The sequence below is a fragment of the Epinephelus moara genome, chromosome 18 (genome assembly GCF_006386435.1).
Source record: "Epinephelus moara isolate mb chromosome 18, YSFRI_EMoa_1.0, whole genome shotgun sequence".
Classification (NCBI taxonomy): Eukaryota; Metazoa; Chordata; class Actinopteri; order Perciformes; family Serranidae; genus Epinephelus; species Epinephelus moara.
In genome coordinates, this window is record NC_065523.1 from 7,568,900 (window position 1) to 7,593,651 (window position 24,752).

Genomic DNA, 24,752 nt, shown 5'->3' on the forward strand with positions numbered 1-24,752 from the left:
CTCTGACCGCATCCGGCTGCTTTTCACAGTTGTAAAACAAGATTTGGGGCAAAAAAGATCACTGCGGTGTGTTTTCGTCTCTGAGCATCCTGCGGCTCCGGGCCTGCAGGCCGTTAAAACTGTGACGCGTTGCCGCATTGCGAAACCGCTTCTACGCACGGCTTTTCAGGGCCACACCACCACTCAGGTGGTGCTGTTGTTGAGCCTGCAAATCGCCATGGGGCCAAAATTCACCTAGCTCACTTACAACGGTGCACAGCTTCACCCCCTGCAGCTTGGTAGATACAAACAGGGAGCATGGGCGCCCACGTCATAAATTTAGCTCCTTCCCTCTGGAGCCTACCAATAATTTATTAAAATAATAAGTCTTCATATAAACATAGGTGGTTAATGAGAATCTCATGTTACCGTAAAAATGATATTTTGCCAGCACAGCAGTGATCGCCGTTGTTTTCGTGCGTTATGGTGCAGCCACCCAGACAGCCAGGCTTCACCATCTTATTTTTGCTGCATCTGTCTGTTGGCTTTGGCCGTCTGATGAGACACTGCTGATGTTTACTCACTCTCACACCGAAATGTTACATAAAGGTGATTAAACAAAAGTGGACATGGTGCAATGTGTATTCTCCATTCGCCCTGCCAAGCTGTGACACCTTTTGTTATAATGTCCTATCTGACTATCTGTCCTTTAAATCACGTGAGTTATTTGTTTAAACTTTGGATTTTACTGTTGATAAAAATGCATTTGAATACAATTTATCATTCTGAACAAATCTCTGATGTGGTTCATTCACATACCCAACATCAGTAGATAAATAAAGCAGTGTATGGCGCACGAACCAACACAGCACAAACACATAGTTTTTAAAGGGATAAAAGGAAGAAAACAGAACCAAATACTCAGTTCCTTCTCAGTGCTGTGAGAGCTGCTTGCTTGTTGTTCTTAAGAGGGGCAGAAGAAGAAGAAAATGGCGGCGGAGAGAATGGTAGAAAGAGAAGGAGCAGCTCCCCTCTAACAGCACTCCATGAAGAAATGCAATAAATTCCTTGTTGTTTTATGAAAATTTACAACTTTGTGATACAAGTTTATGAGTGGCCGCGCGCGGGGATTGGCCGACGGGCTGGTCATGTGGACGCGCTTAACGTGAACATGAACTTTTTATGATTTCCCAAGTGGCTATATTGCTGCTGCACTCCGCTCCGGCCCGAACAGCCGCCTCTCCTCCCTTGCTCTTCCCGGGGCTCGCGAGGCGCCGCGCGGAGCCGGGCAACCGCGAGGAAATTAACGCCCGGCTATAATTAAACGGACTAGTTAATGAGAATACTAGTTGTGACTGAGGAAACCGGCACGTTGACAACAACCCGCCCCCTCCCCCTCCTTCTCCTGCTCTTCCTCCTCCGCTATGGCTCCGCGCTCCGTCTGGTCTCGTGCTGTCTACGCTAAATCGGCGGACCGAGATGGGGACAGTTCCGCTGTGATGAGGCGAGGGGCCGAGCCGCGATCCCAAACCTGGAAAAACCAACCCGGAGATGACCCAGTTATTTTTATTTCTAATTTTAATTTAACATTTTATTCAGTTTCTCACTTGTCACCGCGAGGATGATGATAGCGATGATAGGGGCGGTGATGAAGATGACGGCGATGTTTTGACTACTGGATGACAACGGGGAACGCACCCCCCTCCTCCAGTTCCTCGTCCTCCTCATCCTCACCTCCTCGCGCCTCCACCCCTCCATCCAATTATCATCCATCCATCCGGTCTACACACGGTAGGGCTGCCTCGTGCCATTCCGGGGTGCCTGGCTGCCTGCACGCGGGACGCCGAAGTGATCTGCAGGTGTGTGGGGCTCTCGTGACGGATTATCAACAAACGGTAAGAGCCATTCATGCACGTTCCTCCTCCGGCAGCCCCTGCGCGCGCTGCTGCATGCGCATTGTTAAAGGAGCAAAATAAGTCAAAGTGCAGTGCTTTGCGTGATTCTGCTGCTTCTGGTTTACACATTAACCTTATAAATGAGGTGTTACTTTTCCATCTCAGATTAAAGCGTTTCCTGGCTGGATTAGGCTCCATGATGAACTCTCCAGATGAATTGGCTCTCTAAGTGGTGGGATTAGCTACGGAAGAGCCATCCATCGGTTAAAACTCGGCTGTTTGTGATCCGGAAGATTAGCTCACATCTTTTTGCCCCGAGCCGTTCACTGTGAACGTGGGGAAGGGGCAGATATATACAAAGGTGTGAGGCTGGCTTCCATGTGAGAGCAGGTGTACTGGATTCGTCAGGTCATTATTTTAAATCAAGTATTTTATTTTGAAAGTAAAGAGAGCTTGTTGTGCAGCTTACCGGTTGTTTCTTATGTCACGTCTTCAGCAGGTAAAATGTGGCCCCTCTACCTCTCTGTGTTTCTGAACTGTCTTTTGTTCTCGTGGTGTGTGTGTTTTTTTTTAATTGTTTCACTTCCAGATCTCAGTGGAACAGCTTCCAGGTTTCAGCTGACTGACAGCCTGTGTGTGTGAGTGTGAGTGTGTGTGTGTCTGTGTGAGTGTGTGTGTCTGTGTGAGTGTGTATACAGACACAGGAATGTTTTTTCTGTCTCAGTCCGTCCAGCCCACTTTTATGACTTTGTTTCCCTTCTCATTTCCTCCCTGCGGCGGGCGGGCTGTTTTTTTTTTGTCTACACCTAACCGGCCAGGACACCGCCCAAGACCTCCACCCCTCCACCCAACCAACCCACACACACACACACACACACACATCTGCAGGTCTGTCTGTCTGTCTGTCTGTCTTCTCTTTGGTCTCTCCAATTTGTTGCTGTCTCAAATATCAAACACCTCTAAAAGGGTCTGATATTTGAAGAAAATTCCTTCATCTCACACACACACACACACACACACACACACACACACACACACACACACACACACACAGGACGATTTCATTTCCCGTGGTAAATAGTTCTAAGCTTTTACTATCTCTTACTTTTGAGATATGTAAGTGTGTCAGTTTGTTTTGTAACAAATTAACCTTTGTGTGCTTTCTACGACTGTAGCCTACTGGATCTCCAAAATTCATGGAGGCTAGTTAACTAGTTAAGACTCACAATCACAGGCTAAGCAGCATAACTTGCTGTCTTACAGAAATAAAGTTATTATTATAACTTTAATTGTTATTAGAACTGTGTGTTGCTTGCCGTCAGACTAATTATGACTAATACTGACACTGAAGGGCATGCGTAAATCTGATACAGAAATGATTTCCTATAATCACGAAATTATGTGCGTTTGGTGATATGTCTGAAAAGCGGCACACAATTGTGCATCTCATGCGGTCATAGACGATACACAAGATGAGATTTTCGGTAGATTTATTTATTTTTATTTTTGCAAGCATTCAGAGAACACATTCATCTACAGATTTACAAAATATACATCAAAATTCAACATTTCTTAGCTTTGAATATCCGCTGGCCGCCGCCACTCCTCCCTCAGTCTGTAGGTGAGCACAGAGAAGCGTTGACAGTATATCCACTGAATGTCTGTAACACCTCTGACTGGGGAGACAGCTTCCATTTCTTCTGGAATACGACACAGTGTTGATGGCTGGATAAGAAAGTTTAGTTAACGGAATACATTTAAAAGCAATACACACTTCTCGTCATCTCTGCACCAATACAAAATCAACAACAAAGAGTTATTGTTACCAGATATCAAAAATATAATCAGTAGACAAACACTGTTACAGCAATAGATACTAAGACGCGGTGCCGGGTAATAACAATAGATATGTAGCATCTGAAGCATCAGTAGCCGACTACATTTCCCACAATACATAAGCGCATTATTGGCTGAGTATTTTTGATATTCATTAAGGATTAGGAGCACATTCATACTGCAAACCTGTCACCACACAACAAAGTTAATATTGTACGGTTTGGTAAAACTCAGTGACATTTTCTTTTTACGTCCAGTGTTTATGAAATAACTGCACGTAGCAACTACGGGTGGATGATGCTTTAATATAGGAGACGCTCTAAGAAATCTGGCAAGTCACTGTGTCAGGTATTAACTTTATGGTCATAAACCAGCTCCTTCCTTCATTACAGCACAAACACAAATATTTAACTAATATTTAAAAGGCACATTGTGTGTAAGAGAGAGGGCGAGAAGAGACAAATGCTAAGAAAGACAACATAACGCCTGCTCACCTCAGGCACAGATTCATGCTATTAATATATAGAGATTTTTTGCATAAAATAAAAATGCTTAATTTCTAATTATTAATTTATAAGTATATATGTTGTTTAAAAAGGTCGACCATATAGACCCAGTATGCCATCTAAAGTTTAAATACCATTGTCCTCAGTCTTTACAGTTCAGTTATTTACTTTTGCAGCTGTCAGTGTTTATTGCTGCAGTAGAAGTGGTCATCATTATTTTTAAAATAAATATTAGTTATATAATAACAGATATTGCATAGTAAATCATAATATTCTCATCATTTGCTAGATTTAAATCAGTGTTAATTCTATGTCATTAAGGCTAGCGGGAGCAGCGGTTTGAGTATCATAAGTCACAGAGCTCGAGACCGGTTTATCATTTCATTTATATAAACACATATTTATACAAATATATATATATTATTCATTTACACGCATGTACATTCATATCCTCAGTACGGATCAACACCATGTTTCACCACAAGCAAACTATTTATATATCATATACATGACATATTTGGCACAGAATACTGAGCCTAAAAATATAAATTTAAATTACGATAAAACAGTATCTGATATAAATATTGAAATTTGATGCGTCAAACTACAAAGTATCTGGGACTACTTTTATCATTGGATTGTGATGGAAACCAGGCTCACACATGAAAAACAAAGTGAGAGTGCAGCTCCAGAGGCTGGAGGAGCGGTGGCCACACTGACCCAGCCCGGGGCAGAGCTGCAGCTCGGCGGCTATGCTCAGCACTGAGCCTCCCAGCAGCCTCAGCAGCCTCAGCCCGCTCCTACAAAACGCTCTGGTGCCATCTAGCGTCATGTTGGCGACAGTACTAAACATTCTCAAACACACACAAAAACACGCGCTTCATCCTCTGGGTAATACCCACTCGTCAGAGACTCTTATACACGCACACTATGCTTCCTGGCTTGGAGGCTAAATGTGTCTCTGTCGTCGTTCGAAGGTGTGATGTGCTGCTGGCAACACGTGTGTGAGTGTGTGTGTAAGTGTGGGGTTGCTTCTGTTATAGTGTGTAAGCTGTTGACAAACTGATGATGTGCCCGAGACTTCACTTTGTTGTCCTCTTTGGAATGAAACCAGACCAGACATGACGAGAGCCAGGGAGTATGTGCGTGCACGTGACCGTGTGGAAATGTGTGGGCCGTACATTTATTCTTTTGTCTTGTTGGTTGTGGCTTTTTGTCTTTCTCTGGTGTGAACAAAGAGACTGAGGTAGATTCTGATTACCATACGATAATATTAAAAGTGAATTCCACATAATATTTAAGTGTATATAAACTTCACATGCACCACCATAATCATACAAAGTATTAATGTAGTTACACATAATGTGCAGGCTCATAGGTAATAATTATGCCATTTTGGTATTGACAAAGTTTATAAAAAAACAACCCTCAAAAATGACAACACCAACGACGACAACAACAACAACAACAACAACAATAACAATAATAATAATAATAATAATAGTAACAATAATAATAATCGCCACGACTTAATAAAACAAATGATGAAAATCGAGTCATTGTAATACGTATTGAAAATGTGAATTGCAAGTACAATTTAATGTGGTTTATGTTTTAGAACTTCTTATATCGTATTATGTCCCTGATTACCGGCTATAATAAAATAAATTAGTTACGCGTGCACCAGTGCGCGTGTCCGCTCCGTTTTTTTTTTTTTTCATTTAGCAGAGAGTTGGAGAAAAACAAGCTGCCCCAGCTCCCCGTGATGCTGCATTCATCCGTCCGTTAATCTTTAACTCGTCCCGGGGCCATTATGTGGCCGAGAGCTCGCGCCCACCGGTAACAGTTCGGTGAACTGACCCAAAGCACGAGCTCACGGTGCCGTGAAGGACGCAGCCAGCCAGCTCGTGCAGCCTGGAAACGATTAATACATTAAAACAAAAAAAACACTAGTGAGGCAGTTTCTTTCAGTTTGTCATTAACTCGCGCAGGAGAGGTCGGTCAACGCGCGCGCACAAAAACACGCACGTACACACTGTTTCTTAACCAGGATACTGAGGCTTATACTCTAAAGGTACGGACATTACGTGCACCTCTACACTGTTGTAGTTACGTGAAACAGATATTAATATACAGAGATATTAAAGTCCAATTTTTTCTTCTCCTTACAGGATTAAACAGACAGGTGATAAGTGGTATCTTAAACATGTCACAGACTATTTTTAAAACATTTAAAGTTATTCAACGTTGGAACGGAAACACCTGAGAGGATGTGCCTTTTTTTCCAAATCAAATATTTATCTTCCATCACCTTGATATAAAAATATTTCTGATTATTGTGAGTTTCTTTTTCTTTTAGATGCCGTGTTTTTTTCAAATTCCTCAAATAAAAAGAAAGAAAAAAAGGAGAAAATAAAAACATGAAAAAAATAAAACATTTAGGACTGAAATACATGTCGAAAATACACGTTTTTGAATTTAGAAATCAAGATGCGTTATTTTCCAAATGGTGGCTGCAGTTTCAACACTAGGAATATTTCGGAACATTCCCCAGTGTAGTTATCTCTGTGCAGGGGTTGAAATCAAATTCTGGGCAAAAACAGCAAAAGCAAAAAAGTGTAAGTCAATAAAATAAAGTGCGAATGTTTAATTTCATAGACAGTTAATTATTTCACAATGCTTTTTAATAACACTGAGTGCAATGCCGGCAGTTTGAGCATTGCCGAGGCTGAAATGAACCGCAGATGAACTGCACAGTGCTCGTGTTCGTGTGTGCACGCGCGTTCCTTGTGTGCAGCACAGCACATTTGTTCATCTGCTGTTTGCTGCGGGCCTGTTTTTCAGTTCGTCGCCATTCCTCGGACTTTACAAGGAGTCATAAACGGCCATAAAACCATAAAAGTCCTGAACACTCTCTCTCTCTTTCTTTCTCTCTCTCTGTACCACACACACACACACACACACACACACACACACACACACACAGAGAGCCATAAAGCAATAAAGCAGCAGTCTGACTCCTTCAGCTTTAATTGTCGATAATCTCTGAAGTTTCTCAGATTCCTGGAGTTCCTTCAGCAGCCCTCAACTGTTTACACCGCAGCTCGGTCACACACACACACACACACACACACACACACGCGCGTCTGATTTACTGCACACAGCCGGCTTAAATTATTACACACTATGTATGTTATTATTATTATTGTTATCATCATTGATATTAGAGATGTTGTTATTTTTATAATTTAAATAGGCTAGTTATTTAGATAGGAAACACATCCCCGAATATTTTCACCGACTGCGTACTGTTCCCATGTACGAGTATCATTGTTATGACGGTGTTCGTATTAGTAGTAGCGTTATTGTATGATAGTAGTAGAAAATTAAAACAGTTGCCTTTTTTAAATTTTTATTTTCATATTTCGCTGAAAAAATATTCAATTTATTTGGACAATTTGGCCTCACAAACTCGTTCAAAACGGTGCGCCCTTCTGAATAATTGCAGACTTTAGCTTTAGCTGTGTGACGTAAACAAAAGGGCAAGAAAAGGCCAACTGTACATGAAACATGCTTAAGTCTGGTTAAACCTCAGTGTGTCATCTACAGGAGGAAACAGCAAATAGGGAAGATAACACAGCGCATTGACATTCAGGGCGCGTGAGAGCAGGCTGTGACTGTCTCACTTTAAGGTGCATTATCCATTTATGTTTCTCTCCTTCACACTCTCTTCCTGACATTAACCGCTGCTTCCAACAGGGCAGACTTTCTCATTTAGCAAACACCTCCAGTCTCCGTACCCGAGCCCGAGTCTTCCTCTCTCTGTGCCGTTTGGTGCCGTTTGCCGCCTCGCTTCTCCCAAACTGCAACACACCTGCAAAGACGCATAACAACCCGCTCATTAACCTACAACTGAGCTGCACACGCAGCCAGCATGTATGAATATTTCAAAGCAGTCACATGATATGGTAACAGAAATCAGGTCGCACTGTTGCCTTCAAGTCCTAGTTTACAAACTGCATGTTAACTAAAGCTATTATGTTAAAGTGCGTCATTATGGAGCAGCTTATACGCTTCATTTTTCACTTCCGCCATTGTAGAATTATAAACTAATATGTGAGACTAATTATCATATTAGTTATTCTTGTTTTATGTTACATCAAGGCTTTGGCACAAAAAATGTAAGCCTATAAATGTGTCATGATGGCACATTGGTTGCTTAGTAGGCTATTTTCTCAATGTAGTAAACCAAAAGTGTATCTTTATAAGATATGGTAACACTACACATCGTTAGCTTACATCTGCACCTGTAATAAAGGTAAATTTGTCAGTTTTTAAAAGCTTGGGCTAACACAATATCCAAAACAGTTTAGCCTTCATAGTTAACATACTTATGAAGTGTGATGAAACTCTAAAATGCAGCATTGTGAGAGGCACTTGAATCTCACCTCCTGCGGCTTGTTATTAATTTATGCTACGTTACAGTATAATTCCATACATGTAAACACGTTTTAATCAGTGTCTCTTTGCTTTAAACGCTTAGCTCAGTTGTCCCTGTGTCACACACTAACTGCTACACTGGATAAATATGAATATGTCAGAAAGTCATATTTACCCTCCAGGCTGCTGAACAGGAGGTACCACTAAGTACGCATTATGCCTAAACCACAATCACGTTACAACCGTGCTAATGCATACGGGCTGTGTATGTAATAATGGTATTACCGTCCTGTGTGTGTCCCCGGCTGTAGGCCATGCCTGTCCTGCCCCGACTGTTAGTGCTCATTAATGATTAAACCACAGTCAGCTCCAACACAATGCTGCTGCTTCCCGTTCCCACAAAGCGGAGAGGAAACGCAGCGTCCTGCCAGGGAGAGAGAGAGAGAGAGAGAGAGAGACAGGGAGAGGGAGCGAGGGAGAGGTCAGACTGAAAGTTAAAAAGAGAGATTCCCCAACTGTCTGTGTGATCCTCCACAGAAAGTGAGAGTCGAGGATGAAACTTATTATCTGTCTCCCTGCTCTGAACAGTGTTACTTTAAAAACGAGAGAGGGCATGGAGGAATGGACGGGGGTGGGAGGGTAAAGTAAAAGTAAAAATAGAGTCTTTGTCTCTATTTGTCAGTCGGACTGTCTGCAGTTGGGCCATGCAGACAAGTCAGAGTCTGTAGGGGAAACACAGAGAAAGACAGAGAGAGAGGGAGACTTATTTATGGCTGCGGTTACTTTACGACCTCAGCGACACATATTCCGTTTGTAAGTGTGAATGAAAAGCAGGCCCACTCCTCCAGCTTTGCTTTGCTTTCTTTCCTTCTTTCTTTCTTTCTTTCTTTCTGAAACTATAATCGGAAAAAGAAGAATAATATGGAAGGAGAGCATAACAATATCCATGATGTCTTTCTTCTCATAATTTTGTATGTGTATGTGTGTGTGTGTGTGTGTGTGTGTGTGTGCAGCCTGCTGCATTACGTCTATACATTTTGGTTTTATTCATTACAGTTGAATTCATAATTTAGAAAACTGAAGAACTATCGTGCAAAAAAAAGCCACAATTACGCCGAATATGCTACATATATATATATATATATATATATATATGTACACACATACATACATATATGTAGCCTATATGTATATGTGTGTATATTTATATACATACATACATACATACATACATACATACATACATACATACATTACTTTTGTATAGTAGCCAAAAGTATTTACGTTTTAAAACTTTTTTGAAGAAATGTTTTAATTATTAGCAAATTACAAACTTTTTCCACCACGTTTCAATGACCAACTGATACAAAATAAGACGTTATATATTAATTAATTATTGTGATTGTGATTCTATTTATCTCGTTATAATTATAACACGAACTCATGTAACCTGAGGCCTACTACTGTATAATTAATATTACTAACATCATTTCTTTAATTGCTGGACGTTGGAGTGTTACGCTACAACTATGCAAAGTAAGTTTGTTCCTTCTCAAAGCTATAGTATGCATCCGTATAGGTTTAATGTAGGCTATTTGTATGAATATATTTAACCTGAATAATACATAATGGCCCCATGGAAAGAGTTTCGGGCGCGTGGCTATAATCAGTGTCAAGAATACGAGGAAAAATGGGAAAAGTTGGAGACTGTTTTCTTTCTTCTTCTCGTTTTACATTTCAGCCTAATCAGTGTCAGAGAAGGAGAAAATAATAATTCACTGCACACATTGATCAAACCGAACCTGCGGCTCCACAATACAACTGGTTCTCTACAGACACCACAGCTCAAAACAAGCATATGATTCATACAGCACAACACGGGACAGATCAGCGGCATCCGGGTTATCTTTCAGCAATTACACATTAACCGATTATATTCAGAGAATCCCTTTCAGATTATCATTTAAGCAACTTGTCCGATGGAGAAAACAACCGCGGTGAAAGGCCTGCGGTAGAGAACACACACACACACACACACACACACACACACACTGACCGGCATGGGGGGCATAAATCTACCCACCGACCCAAATGCCTACCAATTACAAATGCACAAACACCTCAATTATAGACGTGGAAATCCCACATTATATTGTAGGCTAACTCACATCCCCGCCGCACACACACACTTGGGACCACACATGCCTCGTGCGCGCTCCCGGCTGTGATTTACACTCGCCAAATTCATTTTAATACGGTCGGTATTATCTGCAAAGCGCCGGGAATATGTTTTATTATTCGGTTGCCTCTGGTTGTGCAGCAGCAACCCTCCCCTAGGGGAGGGCGCGCGTGCGTGTGTGTGAGCTGCTGGTTTTTATGGGTCCAACAACAGACGGAGGAGGACACACAGGGAGAGAAAGAATCAATTTAACGCGCCGAGGATTCCGGTGTGATTGCGCAATCTCACCGGGAACCGGGGGAAGATTAGAAAGAGAAATTGAATGAGAATTAGAAAGAGAGAAAGGGAGTGGGAGATTGAAGAAGGGAAATAGGAAGGGGGAGAGGTGGTGGTGGGGAGGGGGGGTAGTTCCCAGCCCCCCCTCCTCTTCCTCCTCTTCCTCCTCTTCTTCCTCTCTCCAACGAAAGGAAAAGGGGCGAACGAATGCCAGGCACGGAAGCTTCCCATTGGTCAGTCTGAGGTCAGCTGGTCTCTGCCTCCCCCCTCATCCTCCTCCTCACCCCATCCCGTCTTCTCCACACACAAACACCCCCCCTCCTCTCTCTCTCTGTCCCACACTGGCACTCAGCCACCCAGATACCCCCCTTCCCTTCTCCTCCTCTCACCCTCACCCTCCTCACCCCACTCCTCCCAATCTGCGATAAACTAAGTGATAGCAGCAGCCCGTCGGACTGTCGGCTATAAAACACAACAAATCATAAAGTGCAGGCAGGGGAAGGCAGAGGAAGGAGGACGGGAGGGAGAACCGTTAGCCGTTAGCCTCCTTCTACTCCTCCTTCTTCTTCATCGCGTGAACGTTGTTGTTGTGTTTGTTTCGTGCCCTCCTGTCCTCCCCTCTCCTCTTCTCCTCTCCTCTCTTCTCCTCCGTCTCCTCTCCTACTTTCTCCCGATGAGTTCCTATTTTGTCAACTCCTCTTTCCCGGTGACGCTACCGGGAACGGGTGCTGGCGGGCAGGCGGCGGCGGAGTCATTCCTGGGTCAGATCCCGCTCTACTCGTCGGGATACGCCGCCGACCACCCGCTCCGGCACTACTCGGGGGCAGCAGCCGTTACCGCCGCCGCGGCCGTGGCGTATGGCGCGAGCGGCGGCGGCGTGCACCAGGAGAAACCGTACTCGGCGTCCACTTACTACCAACAGGCTGCGAACGGAGCGTACAGCGGGCACCGGGCGGCGCCAGGGGTCGGTGTAGGGGGCGCAACCGGGGCTGGTGCCTGCGATTATGCCACGGCAGCGGCGGCAGCGGCGGCTGCAGCTGCGGCCACGAGCTTCTATCGGGACAAGGAGCACCCGTGCAGTCTGGAAGAGCATCAGCTCGCGCTGAGCCAGGAAGGCATGCACCGTAAAGCGGAGTGCGCGGGGCTGAGTGGGAAAGGGATGTTCGGTGAAACGATGGACGACAAGCTGCCGGCATCAGCCCCCATTTACCCGTGGATGCAGCGGATGAACTCGTGCAACGGTGAGTGTCTTCTTCCCTCTTTCCAGCTCTTTCTTGCATATTTTATGATCCCCGTCATAAAACTGACGTTTGTTTCCTCTGTCAGCCCCTCTGCTGTCTTCCCTTTCTCTTTTTCCTCCTCCGCCTCTCTCAGTAGCTGCTTTATGATCCCCGTTTGTTGGCCTGTCAGTCAGTCATGTGCTTGATATTTTATTGTCCGTCATAAACTGGGTTTGTTTGGGTTGGAGCTCCTGTTACTGTATGTGACCTGCTGACCGAAGCTGCTGCCGAGCAGGGGAAAATAAAGTTAGAGAGGAAAAGCCTGTCAGAGAGTGTTGTGGGTGAAAACAAGGATCAGATAGAAAGATAGATAGAGAGGAAACTAAAAGCATGCAGCCTCTGCGAGTCAGCTATCTATATAACTGTCTCTCTCTTATTCTTTATTTCATTTTTAAACTTTATTCTTCTGTCGGGTCCTCAGTCTGCCTTAAAGCACCAACAAAAAAGTGGAATTAAAATATTTTTTCACCACCTCACATTTAGACATCTTCTTTCTTTTTAAAAACATGTTTTTATCCCGTCACTGAAAAAAGAAGAATGGTATCACAGCTCCTGCTGCTATTTTTGATCCCAGCTTCTCTCCTGTTATCTTTTAAGGAGCCTGGACTGTTGACCTCAGCGCTGCTTATTCATAACCGAGCAGATTAGACATTACACTCATAATCAGGCCTGCAAATGCTGCCAGGGTGAAAATGAGACACGCAGGGACAGATTAAAGAGGGAATAATTTGATTTATTCGGCTGCTCAAAACAATGATGAGTCTGTCCTGTTTTACACTTTTGTGAGGATTAAACCACAAGTATGAAATTATCGTTTTGGGCCACTGTATTGCAAACCGGAGTGTCTTTGTTTAAAAGAGAAAAACGGCCTGTTGAGAGTGTAGTGACTAATGGTGGATGATGCAGGGCTACTGTGGTACAAAGCCCTGCAGGACACTCCGAGTTATGACAGATGAGGTGGAAACAGGCTCCGCTGCAAAGACATATATAAGGAATAAAACGCAACGCGAGCTATAAATGACAGCTGAAGATGTAAATGGCAGCCGGAGAGAGAACAGAGTGGCACAGAAAACCTGAGTGCTCCTCCATAATCCGGTTTGGACTGACTTTTTATTTATGGATATTTAGATTTAGATATGCGCCCTGAGCAGCGTGCGGTTTTTTCCACGCCATGCTCTGCCTTTCAGATCGATACAGAAACTGAAGCTGCTAAACTGACAACATGGCGATTTGTTTACCACCGGGGGCCAAAATACTGTTAGTGGGGATCAGAGGAGACTAAAGCCATGGAAACGGATCCTCACCGGGGGGAATAACCTCTGAAATATTATCGTTATTGTCCTTACTTTTACTACTATTATTATTAATATTATTACACTGAGGGCTTGAGAACTGGAACAAGAGCATCTTTATTCTCTCCTCAATGCTGCTATTCACCAGTTGCGACATTGAAACCTCATTTTCTGAAGTTAAATTGTTTATTTTTATTGGGTAATATTTTGGTTTCACACTACACCAAAAGAACAATTCCAGCCTTCACGAAGGATTAAACAAGTGTCCGTTTCTGTTATCAGGCTGTTGGGAAAAAACACATGTAACCGCAAAGATGCTGTATCATAGTGCTGGGCATATATGCTACTGGTGTTATAAATATTGGTACTTCTGTAAAACAGTTCAAAGCAAGAAAATGCACTTTCACAAGGACACCACGGACAATATGTGACTGGGGGACTGATAAACTGAAGAATTAAATTCTAATTGTATTGATCCCAAACTGGCAAGTTGGGAACAGACTCTACTGTATTAAAAAGGGGCATTAAAGCTACAAAACCAACCAGATTGCACCGCTTTAGATAGAATAGAATAGAATAGAATAGAATAGTAAAAAACAAACCCAGTCCTGAAGGTGACTCTGTGTGTGTTAGCAGGTACAGCCTTGGTTAAAGTGTAACTTTCTGTCTTTTATTCTCCCTCAGGGACCTTCGGCAGCCCCGGGAGGCGCGGGCGGCAGACGTACACGCGCTACCAGACCCTCGAGTTGGAGAAGGAGTTCCACTTCAACCGGTACCTCACGCGGCGGCGGCGGATCGAGATCGCGCACGCGCTCTGCCTCACTGAGCGGCAGATCAAGATCTGGTTCCAGAACCGGAGGATGAAGTGGAAGAAAGAGAACAAGCTGATTAACTCCTCTTCCTCCTCCTCCTCTTCCTCCACGGTGAACGGGACAGAGGAAGAGGAGAAACGGACGGAGTGAAAGAGGATGGGAAAGACTGATAAAAAAGAGGAAGATGGAGGAAAAGACATGCTGGTTAATCCCTTCCCCTTCCCGTCTCAAAGTTCGTCGAGACGTTTGTCTGATGTGAAAACTCTGGGAAAAAGTAGCCTACATTTAATTTAATTTTATTTTTTTACCTGACACATGTAGAGAAGGAAGGGGGAGAGGATTCCTTTTTGGATCCCTCAAGAAATGTATCCAAAAGACTCTTGAGAAGGAACCGTGTGACTGTGGAAAGAACAGATAAAATTCAGAAAATTAAAAAAGAGAAACAAGATCACAGAAAGGGAAATGGATGGTGGCGGAGCAGGTTATGGCATCCGAAATGTATTTAAAAAATACAGTAAATAAATAACCCGCCACCCAACGCTGACAAACTGTTTGAAGACACAATTTCTTGTTGCATTCCAAGAAAACAACCTAACTTCTTATTAGTTTTTATTTTTGTCAAATGTACTTCCTATCTTTCAGGCACTTGTTTCGAAGCTTTAGGACTCGACCCCCCGATTACTATTTTTCCTTATTTTGTAAACGTGTTGTGTGTATTATACCTTCAGTTAAACGCGCACACAACAATGTGAGGAAGAAAAACTATTTGAGAAGTGTATGTATGTCATATGGTGTTCATATTTAAACTGTACAGAAATAAGCAAGGGGGAAACATCACCTTGTACGGTGAAAACAATGTCATTGCGGGTAGGGGTGGGGATAATTTAACCATTCAAGGTGTTTTCCAAAATAGAGGGGGGCGCGTGGGAGAGGGTGTTAATCTACTGATGTTATTCTCCAAACTACCTAAAAACGTTCAGGAAAGTGTACATTTTATGGATTTTTACATTGTTTGTTTATGTTAGTGTTTTTGTCAAGTAATTACGTATACTACCTATGACAAATGTTCAATAAAATGTAAAGTATGTATTGGTAGAAATTTTTCTTGGAATGGGGTGGGGGTTGTTTCCCAAAAAAGGTCTAATAATTTATTAAAACAATAAGGAGCAGTAACACTTAAACTCAGTATCAGAAACTATTTTATTTTATGATTTTGTGGCCTATTTAAAAAGGATCACAAACCTCTTACTTGAAATATACACGCACATATTTACGGCGCGCGAGGCGAGTCCGGGGCCAATTCAGCGCAAGCGGTTGTCCGAAGTGGAAGTGACAAGGGGCGCGAGCTACGTCCTAATGGCGGGCTGAACTAATTGATGACCAGACCGAGGGAGAGAAAGTTGACCTGTCCTCGAGGCCGACCAGCCAGACACGTCATACGTATACACACACACTTCACCCAGACAAAGTGGACAATGTCCTCGTGACCCTTTGAACTCTGCTTGTCCCCTGAGTGACCGGCGCGCGGGTCCCATCTCTCGGGCAGTAGCTCGGCTTGGGTTTCAGTGATGCACGCGCATAAATATCATAACGCCTTTACACCCAAAGTAACAGCATCAACACATTAATACACAGGAAATCATTAGGCCTACTTTGTTACACAACCACACTGCAGTGTATATTTTACTAATACTTAGCTCATATGGAAAATTTGTATAAAAAAAAGTCGAATGATAGAAATTATCATAATGTATCAAATGCTATTCTAACGTTAAAATATTCAGTTACAACATTAATAATCAGTGTATATATTATGCTGGCAGCAGAGGACACAATTACAGCATTACCATGAAGATATTTTATATCAGTTTATCAACAGCAAACTGCCCAGAAGACGCACCGACGTGTGTGTTCTTTGTTTTTCTTTTTAATTATTATTATTATGACATGTGTCTCTTGGAGTAACGCGCATCTGCTGTGAGCTCCCAGCTCACTGAATGCTGCCCCACTTGTTGTTCTGACTATATTGAGTTGGAATAGGCATATTAAGTCTGCTAATAAAAGCCCATTCATTTGCAGAACATGCTGCCAAGGTAATACCTGGCATGGGTTGCCAGTAAATAATTAATATCACACGGAGAAAATAAAATATTTTCATCAGTCTGTGTGAGAGTTTAGACTTAATATGATTTCATTTGAGTTCAGTAAGCTTTGATAATCACTGCTTTGCAGTGATATTCAATTTCAGAATATAAACTTAAAATCCTGTAACAAGCAAAGAACTTGATCAGGCTTGTTGCATGGTAATTGTATAGGCTTCTTATTTGGGTAGGATTGGCGGTTCGATTCTCAAAGTGAGAATGAGTGCTTTTAGGAGAGCTGTATGCTGGCAGATGTTCTATGTTAAACACAGTGGAAATGGGTTCACTGTGACCCAGAGGGCTCGTTTTACACACCAACACATACTAACTGCACACGTGTTTGGTGTTTTTCATATTTTTGGCATTTTCTGGAGTGGCATGGATCTTTATTTGGTCTCTGCGTTCGAGTTTCCACTTTCACAAGTGTGCCTCCAAATATTAAGTTTTCGGTAGTTTGAGCAGGTCGTGCTGTGGATTTTTAGGTTGCAAATTCTGAAAGTATTTCATTAGACTATAAAGTAAAATCTGCACCATTCCAATTCCAGTTAAATTATGTGACTCTTCAAAACGGGAGCGTCTAAACAGCATTATGACATCTGTGGGCAGATTAAAATGAGGATTTAAGTAGTCTATAGATTATAATTAGTTGTGCTCATTTTTCCCCTAGACGAATGAATATAATATAGAATACAATTTAGAATAAATGCTATTTAGTGGATGATTTAATCCAGAAACAAAGTGCGCAGGAGCAGATTTAGAGTGTGTGGCTCCAGCTTGAGCACCTTGTTCTACTAATCTAACCCTGAATCCTGAGCATCTGCAAACATCGAGCAAACTGGAGAGCAAAACTACCAAAAACCGCAGGTGGAATATGAAATAAAATCACACACATATTCTATGTAGCTTTAAAACTGTGCATTCTGTGCTAAAAAAAATCAAAATAAACCATAGCCACTGAACTCTCTTATCGGAAACTGTGGAATTTGTTTGGACCAAAGTGGTCCATGGGTTGTTGGTGCAAATATTTAGTGTGGTGGAAATCTATATATAACGAGGGGAGTGTGTTCAGGAGTGTGTGCCAGCTGGGTCAGTGCCCCCTCCTCAACGTCCCTGCGGCTTATATGCCATTTCTTTTCATCCCTTGGCCATTTCTACAGGCATTTTTTTGGCTTCTGTGCTTTCAGGCCAACAGTCGGCTGATTTAATACCGATATGAAAACTCTAGTGAGTAAAATAATAAAAAAAAGATATCTGTTTTGTGCATTTGAACCTCCTGGTGCTGGATGTTGCAGTTGTTTTATTCTGCCTGGTTACTTTTGGAATATCCAAGATGATTTCCATTCCAACTGCTGGTTTCTTTTGCCGACACTCAGTGTGAGAGCAGCTGAGTGTCTGAAATGTGGCCTGAAAAGTGCACACACATGCATTTATACACGCACGGTGCCCCCACAGAGTGCGGTCATTTCTATCATTTCGCACAAAAACCTGGAATTCTTCATCTGCCCAATGTTCTACCATGTGTGCATGTACGTGTGTGTGTGTGTGTGTGTGTGTGTGTGTGTGTGTGTGTGTGTGTGTGTGTGTGTCAGAGTTACAACGAAACATGTACAGCCGAGTGCACATTGAGGCTTAAAGCAAATACACACACGGTCAGACACACAACCTCAGACACACAGAGGCACCCTGGCTGAAATGCATCCCAACCCGGGAATCAACAAATCATAAATCAGCAGATTTCCATCCAGTGTGGACGTCACAGATCAGGTTTAACATTCCTCCTCTGCAGCTGGGAGGGAGGCTACAGGGAGAAACGGGGCAGAGACAGACAGACAGAGAAAGAACGAAAGAAAGAAAGAAAGAATCTGACTTTCATTTCCAGTAATGACTTGATGGCTTCACATTGTGTCGCACATACACATGGGTGTATCAGTGTTGGAGTTGGGATGTGTGACGTATTTTGGTTGTAGTCGTGGTTACGCTTCGGTTAGTGTAACACTTTATTGCTAACACACTTCCTGGTTGAATAAAGAAAGGCAAAAATTTGAATCCACAGTATTTAATACAACTACATCATGTGTATGCATTGTGCAGTTATGACATCAGCAAAGAGGGGACACTATACAATGTTAACAATAAAGGATGAGGCCCAGTTTTGTGTTCTAAGGTGGACGGTTGGGATATGTGATATTTTTAACAATATTTCAACAGAAGAAGAGAAGTGACCCTCGTTTTCCGGTCTCTCTGTTTTTAAAAAGTTTCAGGCGGCCCTGAATGCATCATTGCATCTTGTCATAGCGGTTTAGGGCTGGTTATGGTGCTACACACGTGCGTGATGACGCAGTAATGTGCCTATGGCGCAGTCAGTATAAGTTCAGAAGTATGTCAGACCCGTCACTGCTGTTACTGTTTCAGTTTGTTTTCATGCATTACTATTATTCTTATTATTCTTATTATTATTATTATTGTTGTTGTTGTTGTTGTATTGATATTGTTTTATTTGTCAATGTAGGCGGGATTGCGGATGGAGAGCTAAACTCCCAGCTGAAGTTGTAAGGCAGTATTGGCAGGCTGAAATTATGGGTTTGTCTGCAGTGTTAAATATTCCATTATTAACGGGTTATGTTATGGTTTATGGTCACTGGCTTCTAATTTCCAGCCTAAGCAAAGGTCAATTAACAGGCCTGAGTGATTAGACTCACACACAATCACACAAAGAGAGAGAGGGGGAGGGAGAGAGGGAGAGAGAGTTTTTTTTGTTTTTTTTTTCTCGAGTGTCTGTCTCTCCCTCTACTTCTATTTCGGGCTTTTTCATCAGTGCAATAAATTATGTCTGCAGTAGGTGGCGCTCTGAGCTCACCCCCGGCACCTCCAGCAGCAGAGCAGAGTAAAGGGTGAGACAGAGAGAGAGAGAGAGAGAGGGAGAGAGCGAGAGCGAGAGAGAGAGAGAGAGAGAGAGAGAGAGAGAGAGAGAGAGAGAGAGAGAGAGAGCTTCCCCCGCCCATCCCTTCATCATTAGAAACCTCAGAGCATGAATTACCTCTCCAAAGTCATCGGCGAGAATTTACGACTGGTCAACAAAAGCACGTGACCACCCCCCCTCCCCCTTCTCTCTGTCTCTCTCTCTCTCCTCCCTCACCTCACCCCTCACCTCCCCCATCACACACACACACATCCCTCAATCCAACACACACACACACACACACACACATACACACCACCCCACCCCCATATTTGGACGGCGCATACATAGCTAAAAACGAAGTACAGTGCAACGCCATAATTCACTAATACATCATAAATCGTTGAAAGTACCCGCGATATAACGACCAAGCTAAATCTAACAAATCAAGCGCCCCTTAGTACTCAGCTGTAAGCCTGCAACTCTCTAAAACAACCTAAATGAGCTCTTACTTTGTAAACTCGTTCTCGGGGCGCTACCCAAATGGCCCCGACTATCAACTGCTAAATTATGGAGCCGGCAGCGGCGCAATGAACGGCGGGACGTACAGGGACTCTTCCTCCGCCAACATGCACCATGCGACGGGCTCTTACGGCTACAGCTACAATGGCATGGACCTGACCGTCACCAACCGGGGAGGGGGGAGCAGCAACGCCGCCAACACCGGAGGACACTTCGGGGGCGGCTCGGTGGTCGGGGACTCCCGGGGCTTCGGCTCCCCTGCCTCGGAGACGGGCTTCAGACAGCAGTCCAGCTGCTCCCTCGCCTCTGCGGCAGACTCCCTCCTGTCAACCGGTAGTGGAGACACCAAACTGGGCGCCCAGAGCTCGTCTCCTCGCTCGGAGCAACCAGGAAGCGGCAATCTCAGCTCTCCTAACCTGTCCTCCGCCTCCACCGGCGGTGGTGGCGGCGGTGGCGGCACGGCGCAGCGCTTCACGGAGCTGGACGACGCGTCGCCAGAGACCGAGGAGTTGCAGCACAACCGGGACGCCGGCCACGGAAGCAACCCACCGCCCAGGACCGGGCACCCACAGCCTGTGCAGAGGCAAGAGGGCGGCCCGGCGGGATCAGCCGCTGGCAACACGACGGGCAGCGAGACTCAGCCACCACAGATATTCCCCTGGATGAGAAAGCTGCACATTAGCCATGGTACATGCTGCTCTTGTGTTTACAGTTTATTAGCTCTGTATCATAGGGCGATAATATTCATAATGCTGCCTCAATAGATTGTAGCCTGTATGTTTGGATACATGGGGTTGGTGACAGTTAAGAGCTTGTAGACTACATGGGGAGCCATGGTGCTCTGTGCCTCTTTGCATACACACTAAAGATTCAGCAGAGTTATTGCTGCTTTGATTTGAGTAGGGCAATCTGGCTGCTTGAGAACAGACACATTTAGCCACGGTTCTTCATTCTTGTCTGCACCCCAGGAAGCTTTTTACACTGCGTCAATTTAATATTTTCTTATGAGTCTCAGAAATCAGTCAGCGAGATGTTTGAAACTCCCAGTAAAGCACAAAGTGTTTGTTTTATGTTGCGCCTAGCAGATTAAAAGCGGAAATTTCAGAATGTATTTTGTACTTATTTGGAAATCATAAACCAACGAAACAGGACAGCTGGCCAGCCTCTGGTTAACCAGCTGAAGTTGTGTATTAGCGTGTTTTCTCAGTGCATCAGGGTGCAATTCGTTTTGCATTTCCCTCCTGTAGAAGCTAAGGACGCCGGATGGTTGCCCCCTCTGCATTTTCTCCCTCTTTTTTTATCTTAGCAAATTCCACAAAAGCGTCATAAATCTGTCAAGGGAGAGGCAAGCCGGGCAGCAAAGCCCAACAGGCTGAAGAGCGCAGACAGAGCCGGGTGGGAAAAGAAAAAAAGGGGGAGAAAAAAGAAAGAGGCCAGGAAGGCTTTGGAGGCTGTTGCTCCTTTGAAAAGTGAAGCTTTATTACGTGTGGGAACTTTATTAGGGAGGTGAGGCAGAGGACGGGGCAATAAAATCCTGAAGGGAGCTAGAGGGAGTCAAAAGGGGGGAATGAAGAGGGTGACGGTGAAGAGGGGTGGTTAAGAAAGAAAACAGTGATGTGACAAATAAAAGCAAATCTTTTAGCACAGGCTGTGGAGTGGAAATTACAGAAATAAAATGTGAAGAAAGACTGCTGTCAGAATAAGGCAGCAGTTTTACGCGCTATTGTTGTGCCTTTACGCACGGTCGTTATGACAAAACTGTTCGTGAAATCAGCCTTCTGTATCGTCTGTATGTGAGAGGGTGCATGAAAGGGATGGACACAATAATGTCAACACCTGTAGCTATAATAAACCAGAATTAAAATGCAGCAAACCTGTAGAAAACATCACCTCTGTGAAGGGTAATGCTCCGTCAGAGATGTGCTGATCCAGTAATATTTTTATACCATAGTTGGTGGTTATTTTAAACTCTGGTGCATTGTAGTGTATCGTTAGGTGTTTATGGTATTCCGTCCACACATTGTTAGTCTGCATTTCAAAATGATTACCCGTTCATGTCACATGTTGGTGCATCCAAACACGCCCCCCTAACTGCCTTTTGTTCACTCCAAACCCTCAGATATGACAGGCCCGGACGGGAAACGGGCTCGGACTGCGTACACCCGCTACCAGACGCTTGAGCTGGAGAAGGAGTTCCACTTCAACCGGTACCTCACGCGGCGGCGACGTATAGAGATCGCGCACGCGCTCTGCCTCACGGAGCGGCAGATCAAGATCTGGTTCCAAAACCGGAGGATGAAGTGGAAGAAAGACAACAAACTGAAAAGCATGAGCCTCGCCACCGCCGGCAGCGCCTTCCAACCCTAGAAATTAAAAAAAGAAAACCCATGCGTCCATCTATGTGGAAAGGTTACTACCATGTACAGGCTTCCCAGGAGGGAAAAGAGAGACAAAACAATAGAAAAAAGGAAAACTTGAAGAAAAACATAGAAAACAACAGAGGAAACCAGCAGAGAGTGGAGCAAAAGAAGACGGTGATGAAGAAACATGTGTACAAACAGATTCCAAATCTAGATTTTAAAAACACTTCCTATTATCAACTGAGTACTGGACAGCAGCGCAGCACTTTTTATTTGTTTGGCATGTTGGTCTTTGGTGTTTTAGGGCAACGTAAAAAAAATAATGACTGTGGTACTTGCTCTTGTAAAAAAAAAACAACATAAACGTAGTGTTCCTGTATGTTGTCGTCGTTTTTAAAAATCTGTCCGGAGCAGAGGAGTCGAGAGATGGAAGGATGGATAATGCTACCTAACTATGTTTCTACTTACGTCCTACCTTACAACCTCGCTACCTATCTGTTGTGTAATGTCTGAATATCGTTTTATGTGTCAAGTGCGATGTTTTATAATTGACAAAGTGCTTTCTAGAAATGTTAGCATGTGAGCTCTTATTGTAAGTTGTTTACAGCCAATAACGTGTGTATAGCCTAATAGTTCGAGTCCCCCCTTGTCAGTTACCTGCTCCCGTGTGTGTGTGTGTGTGTGTGTGTGTGTGTGTGTGTGTGTGTCTAAAAAACAAACCAGCCCTGCTTCCATCTCCGTGTCCATCCATAATGTTGTGTATAGCTCTATTATTCAAAAAAAGTGTAACTGTATATTATTGTTATTATTATTGTAATTATTGGATACATGTTTCAGAAAGGATGTACATAGATATATATTGACATTTTTAAATGTGACCAGTTGGCTATTTGTAGTTGCAGTGTGCGTGTGTGAGTGCGTGTGTGCTCGCGTGTGTGTATGGTGTGTGAGAGACTGTGTGAGTGGGTGTGCGCATGTAAGAGAAACGGCTACCGTCCTGTACGGCCTGTAAGCTTTCCGCCAATGAGCTTTTTGTATTTGTTTGTAACTTGGAGTAAAAAACAACAACAATAAAGTTCCCCATACTCATCAGAATCAGACAGACTGAACCAGCTGCTCGTGCACCAAACTGCCGCACAAATGGCTAAACAGGGGTTGAAAACGGTTAGATTTTACAGGAGCAGCGTGCAAGGGCCGTAAACTGGTTTGGACAAATAAATGGGTAATATTTGCGCTATATGCAGGTATTAAATAATTGTTAATAATATATTCATGTGCTATTCTGTGTCGCGAGATGACAATAGCTGTCGGCTACCAAACTCTGAGGTCGCTGCGTCATATTATATCTGGCTGAGGAACAGGCCAGAATAATGTGGTTAGTCCGGACCATATGTGGGTCTGGACCAACCCGAGTCCAAAACTTAAAGAAAATGTACTTTCTTATACATGTCTGTGAAGCGTTGTCTCCACCTTTACCATACAAACATATTATTGGGAGTCTAGTCTAATGAAAGTAGCTTAAACAACTGTCAGTTTTCACTTATATCAAATGATTAAAGCTGGAAAACTCGAACTGCATCATGCGTGAAGACGCATTCTACCACAAACCAAACACTTGTCCGGAGGCCTGCAGTGTGTTTTCCAGGCCTTATTTCAGCCCTGAACGCCACATTCCCAAGGCGACAACTTCCTCGACTTCAGCGGCATCACAGCGCCGTGCTCCCCAATCACTAAACAAGCTGCACAGAACACACACACACACACACACATACATTCACAGAAAACAGACACACACGGGCCAATTTTCATCTCTGCTGACCAAGTCTGACAAGACAACAAACAACCCGCGGTGGACAAATTGGTCACTTTTCTCTAAACGGCCTCCCTTTCCGTTCTAACGGAGGCCACTCCCGGCCAAATTAGGTTACCATCTCCCAATTTCCAACTGTAAACAGCCAACTGAACTTTTAAACTCACCGACTGATGCTGCTTCAGCTTCCCTGCTCATACACAGCTCTATTTCTCTGCTGATAGAGGGGGGGTTGACGAGGTCCTGCACCGAGCCTCATCTGGACACAGCCGCTATCTCCTGCCTCTTCTGTGTGTGTATGTGTGTTGAGATATTTTTTTTAAAGCTAACCTCCTTCTGCTTTGGGCCAAACTATAAAAAAGAAGGCAGCTTTGACATTTACATGTCAAACGGATGAGGGTTTTTATCTCCAAGTTGGATCGTAAAGATCAGGCCTGGCCTCAGACTGATACCTCTCACTGGCTCTCCTCTGGTCACGTGGGGTCCATAAAGTTAGTTTTATGGTTTTGGGGAGTTGACAATGTA

General features: G+C 43.7%; 3 protein-coding genes and 1 long non-coding RNA gene across 5 annotated transcripts in view; 3 read left to right on the forward strand and 1 right to left on the reverse strand.

The window, feature by feature from the left end:
- Positions 1 to 1,141: 1,141 nt before the first annotated feature.
- The window catches only part of hoxb3a (homeobox B3a), a 113,250-nt gene continuing 89,639 nt past the window's right edge, over positions 1,142 to 24,752 (forward strand). The window contains exon 1 of the mRNA XM_050068223.1: positions 1,142 to 1,874. The gene's annotated coding sequence lies outside the window, so the exon portion shown is untranslated. The remainder of the gene's footprint in view (positions 1,875 to 24,752) is intronic.
- LOC126404880 (uncharacterized) lies at positions 3,353 to 24,655 on the reverse strand. 2 transcript variants are annotated; one of them, XR_007571529.1, is made up of 5 exons: positions 24,395 to 24,655; positions 14,804 to 14,894; positions 8,942 to 9,080; positions 8,017 to 8,090; positions 3,353 to 3,599 (listed from the first exon to the last, which is right to left on the reverse strand). It is a non-coding gene; the product is annotated as an uncharacterized LOC126404880 (long non-coding RNA). The 2 variants fall into 2 exon arrangements; XR_007571528.1 differs by lacking the exon at positions 3,353 to 3,599 and having other exon boundaries at positions 3,606 to 8,090.
- hoxb6a (homeobox B6a) lies at positions 9,100 to 15,581 on the forward strand. The gene is made up of 2 exons (XM_050068244.1): positions 9,100 to 12,352; positions 14,368 to 15,581. Exons 1-2 carry the CDS (start codon positions 11,785 to 11,787, stop codon positions 14,643 to 14,645), a joined length of 846 nt encoding a protein of 281 aa, XP_049924201.1. The 5' UTR covers positions 9,100 to 11,784; the 3' UTR covers positions 14,646 to 15,581.
- On the forward strand, positions 19,846 to 23,124 carry hoxb5a (homeobox B5a). Its single transcript, XM_050068242.1, has 2 exons — positions 19,846 to 20,744; positions 22,177 to 23,124. Exons 1-2 carry the CDS (start codon positions 20,036 to 20,038, stop codon positions 22,422 to 22,424), a joined length of 957 nt encoding a protein of 318 aa, XP_049924199.1. The 5' UTR covers positions 19,846 to 20,035; the 3' UTR covers positions 22,425 to 23,124.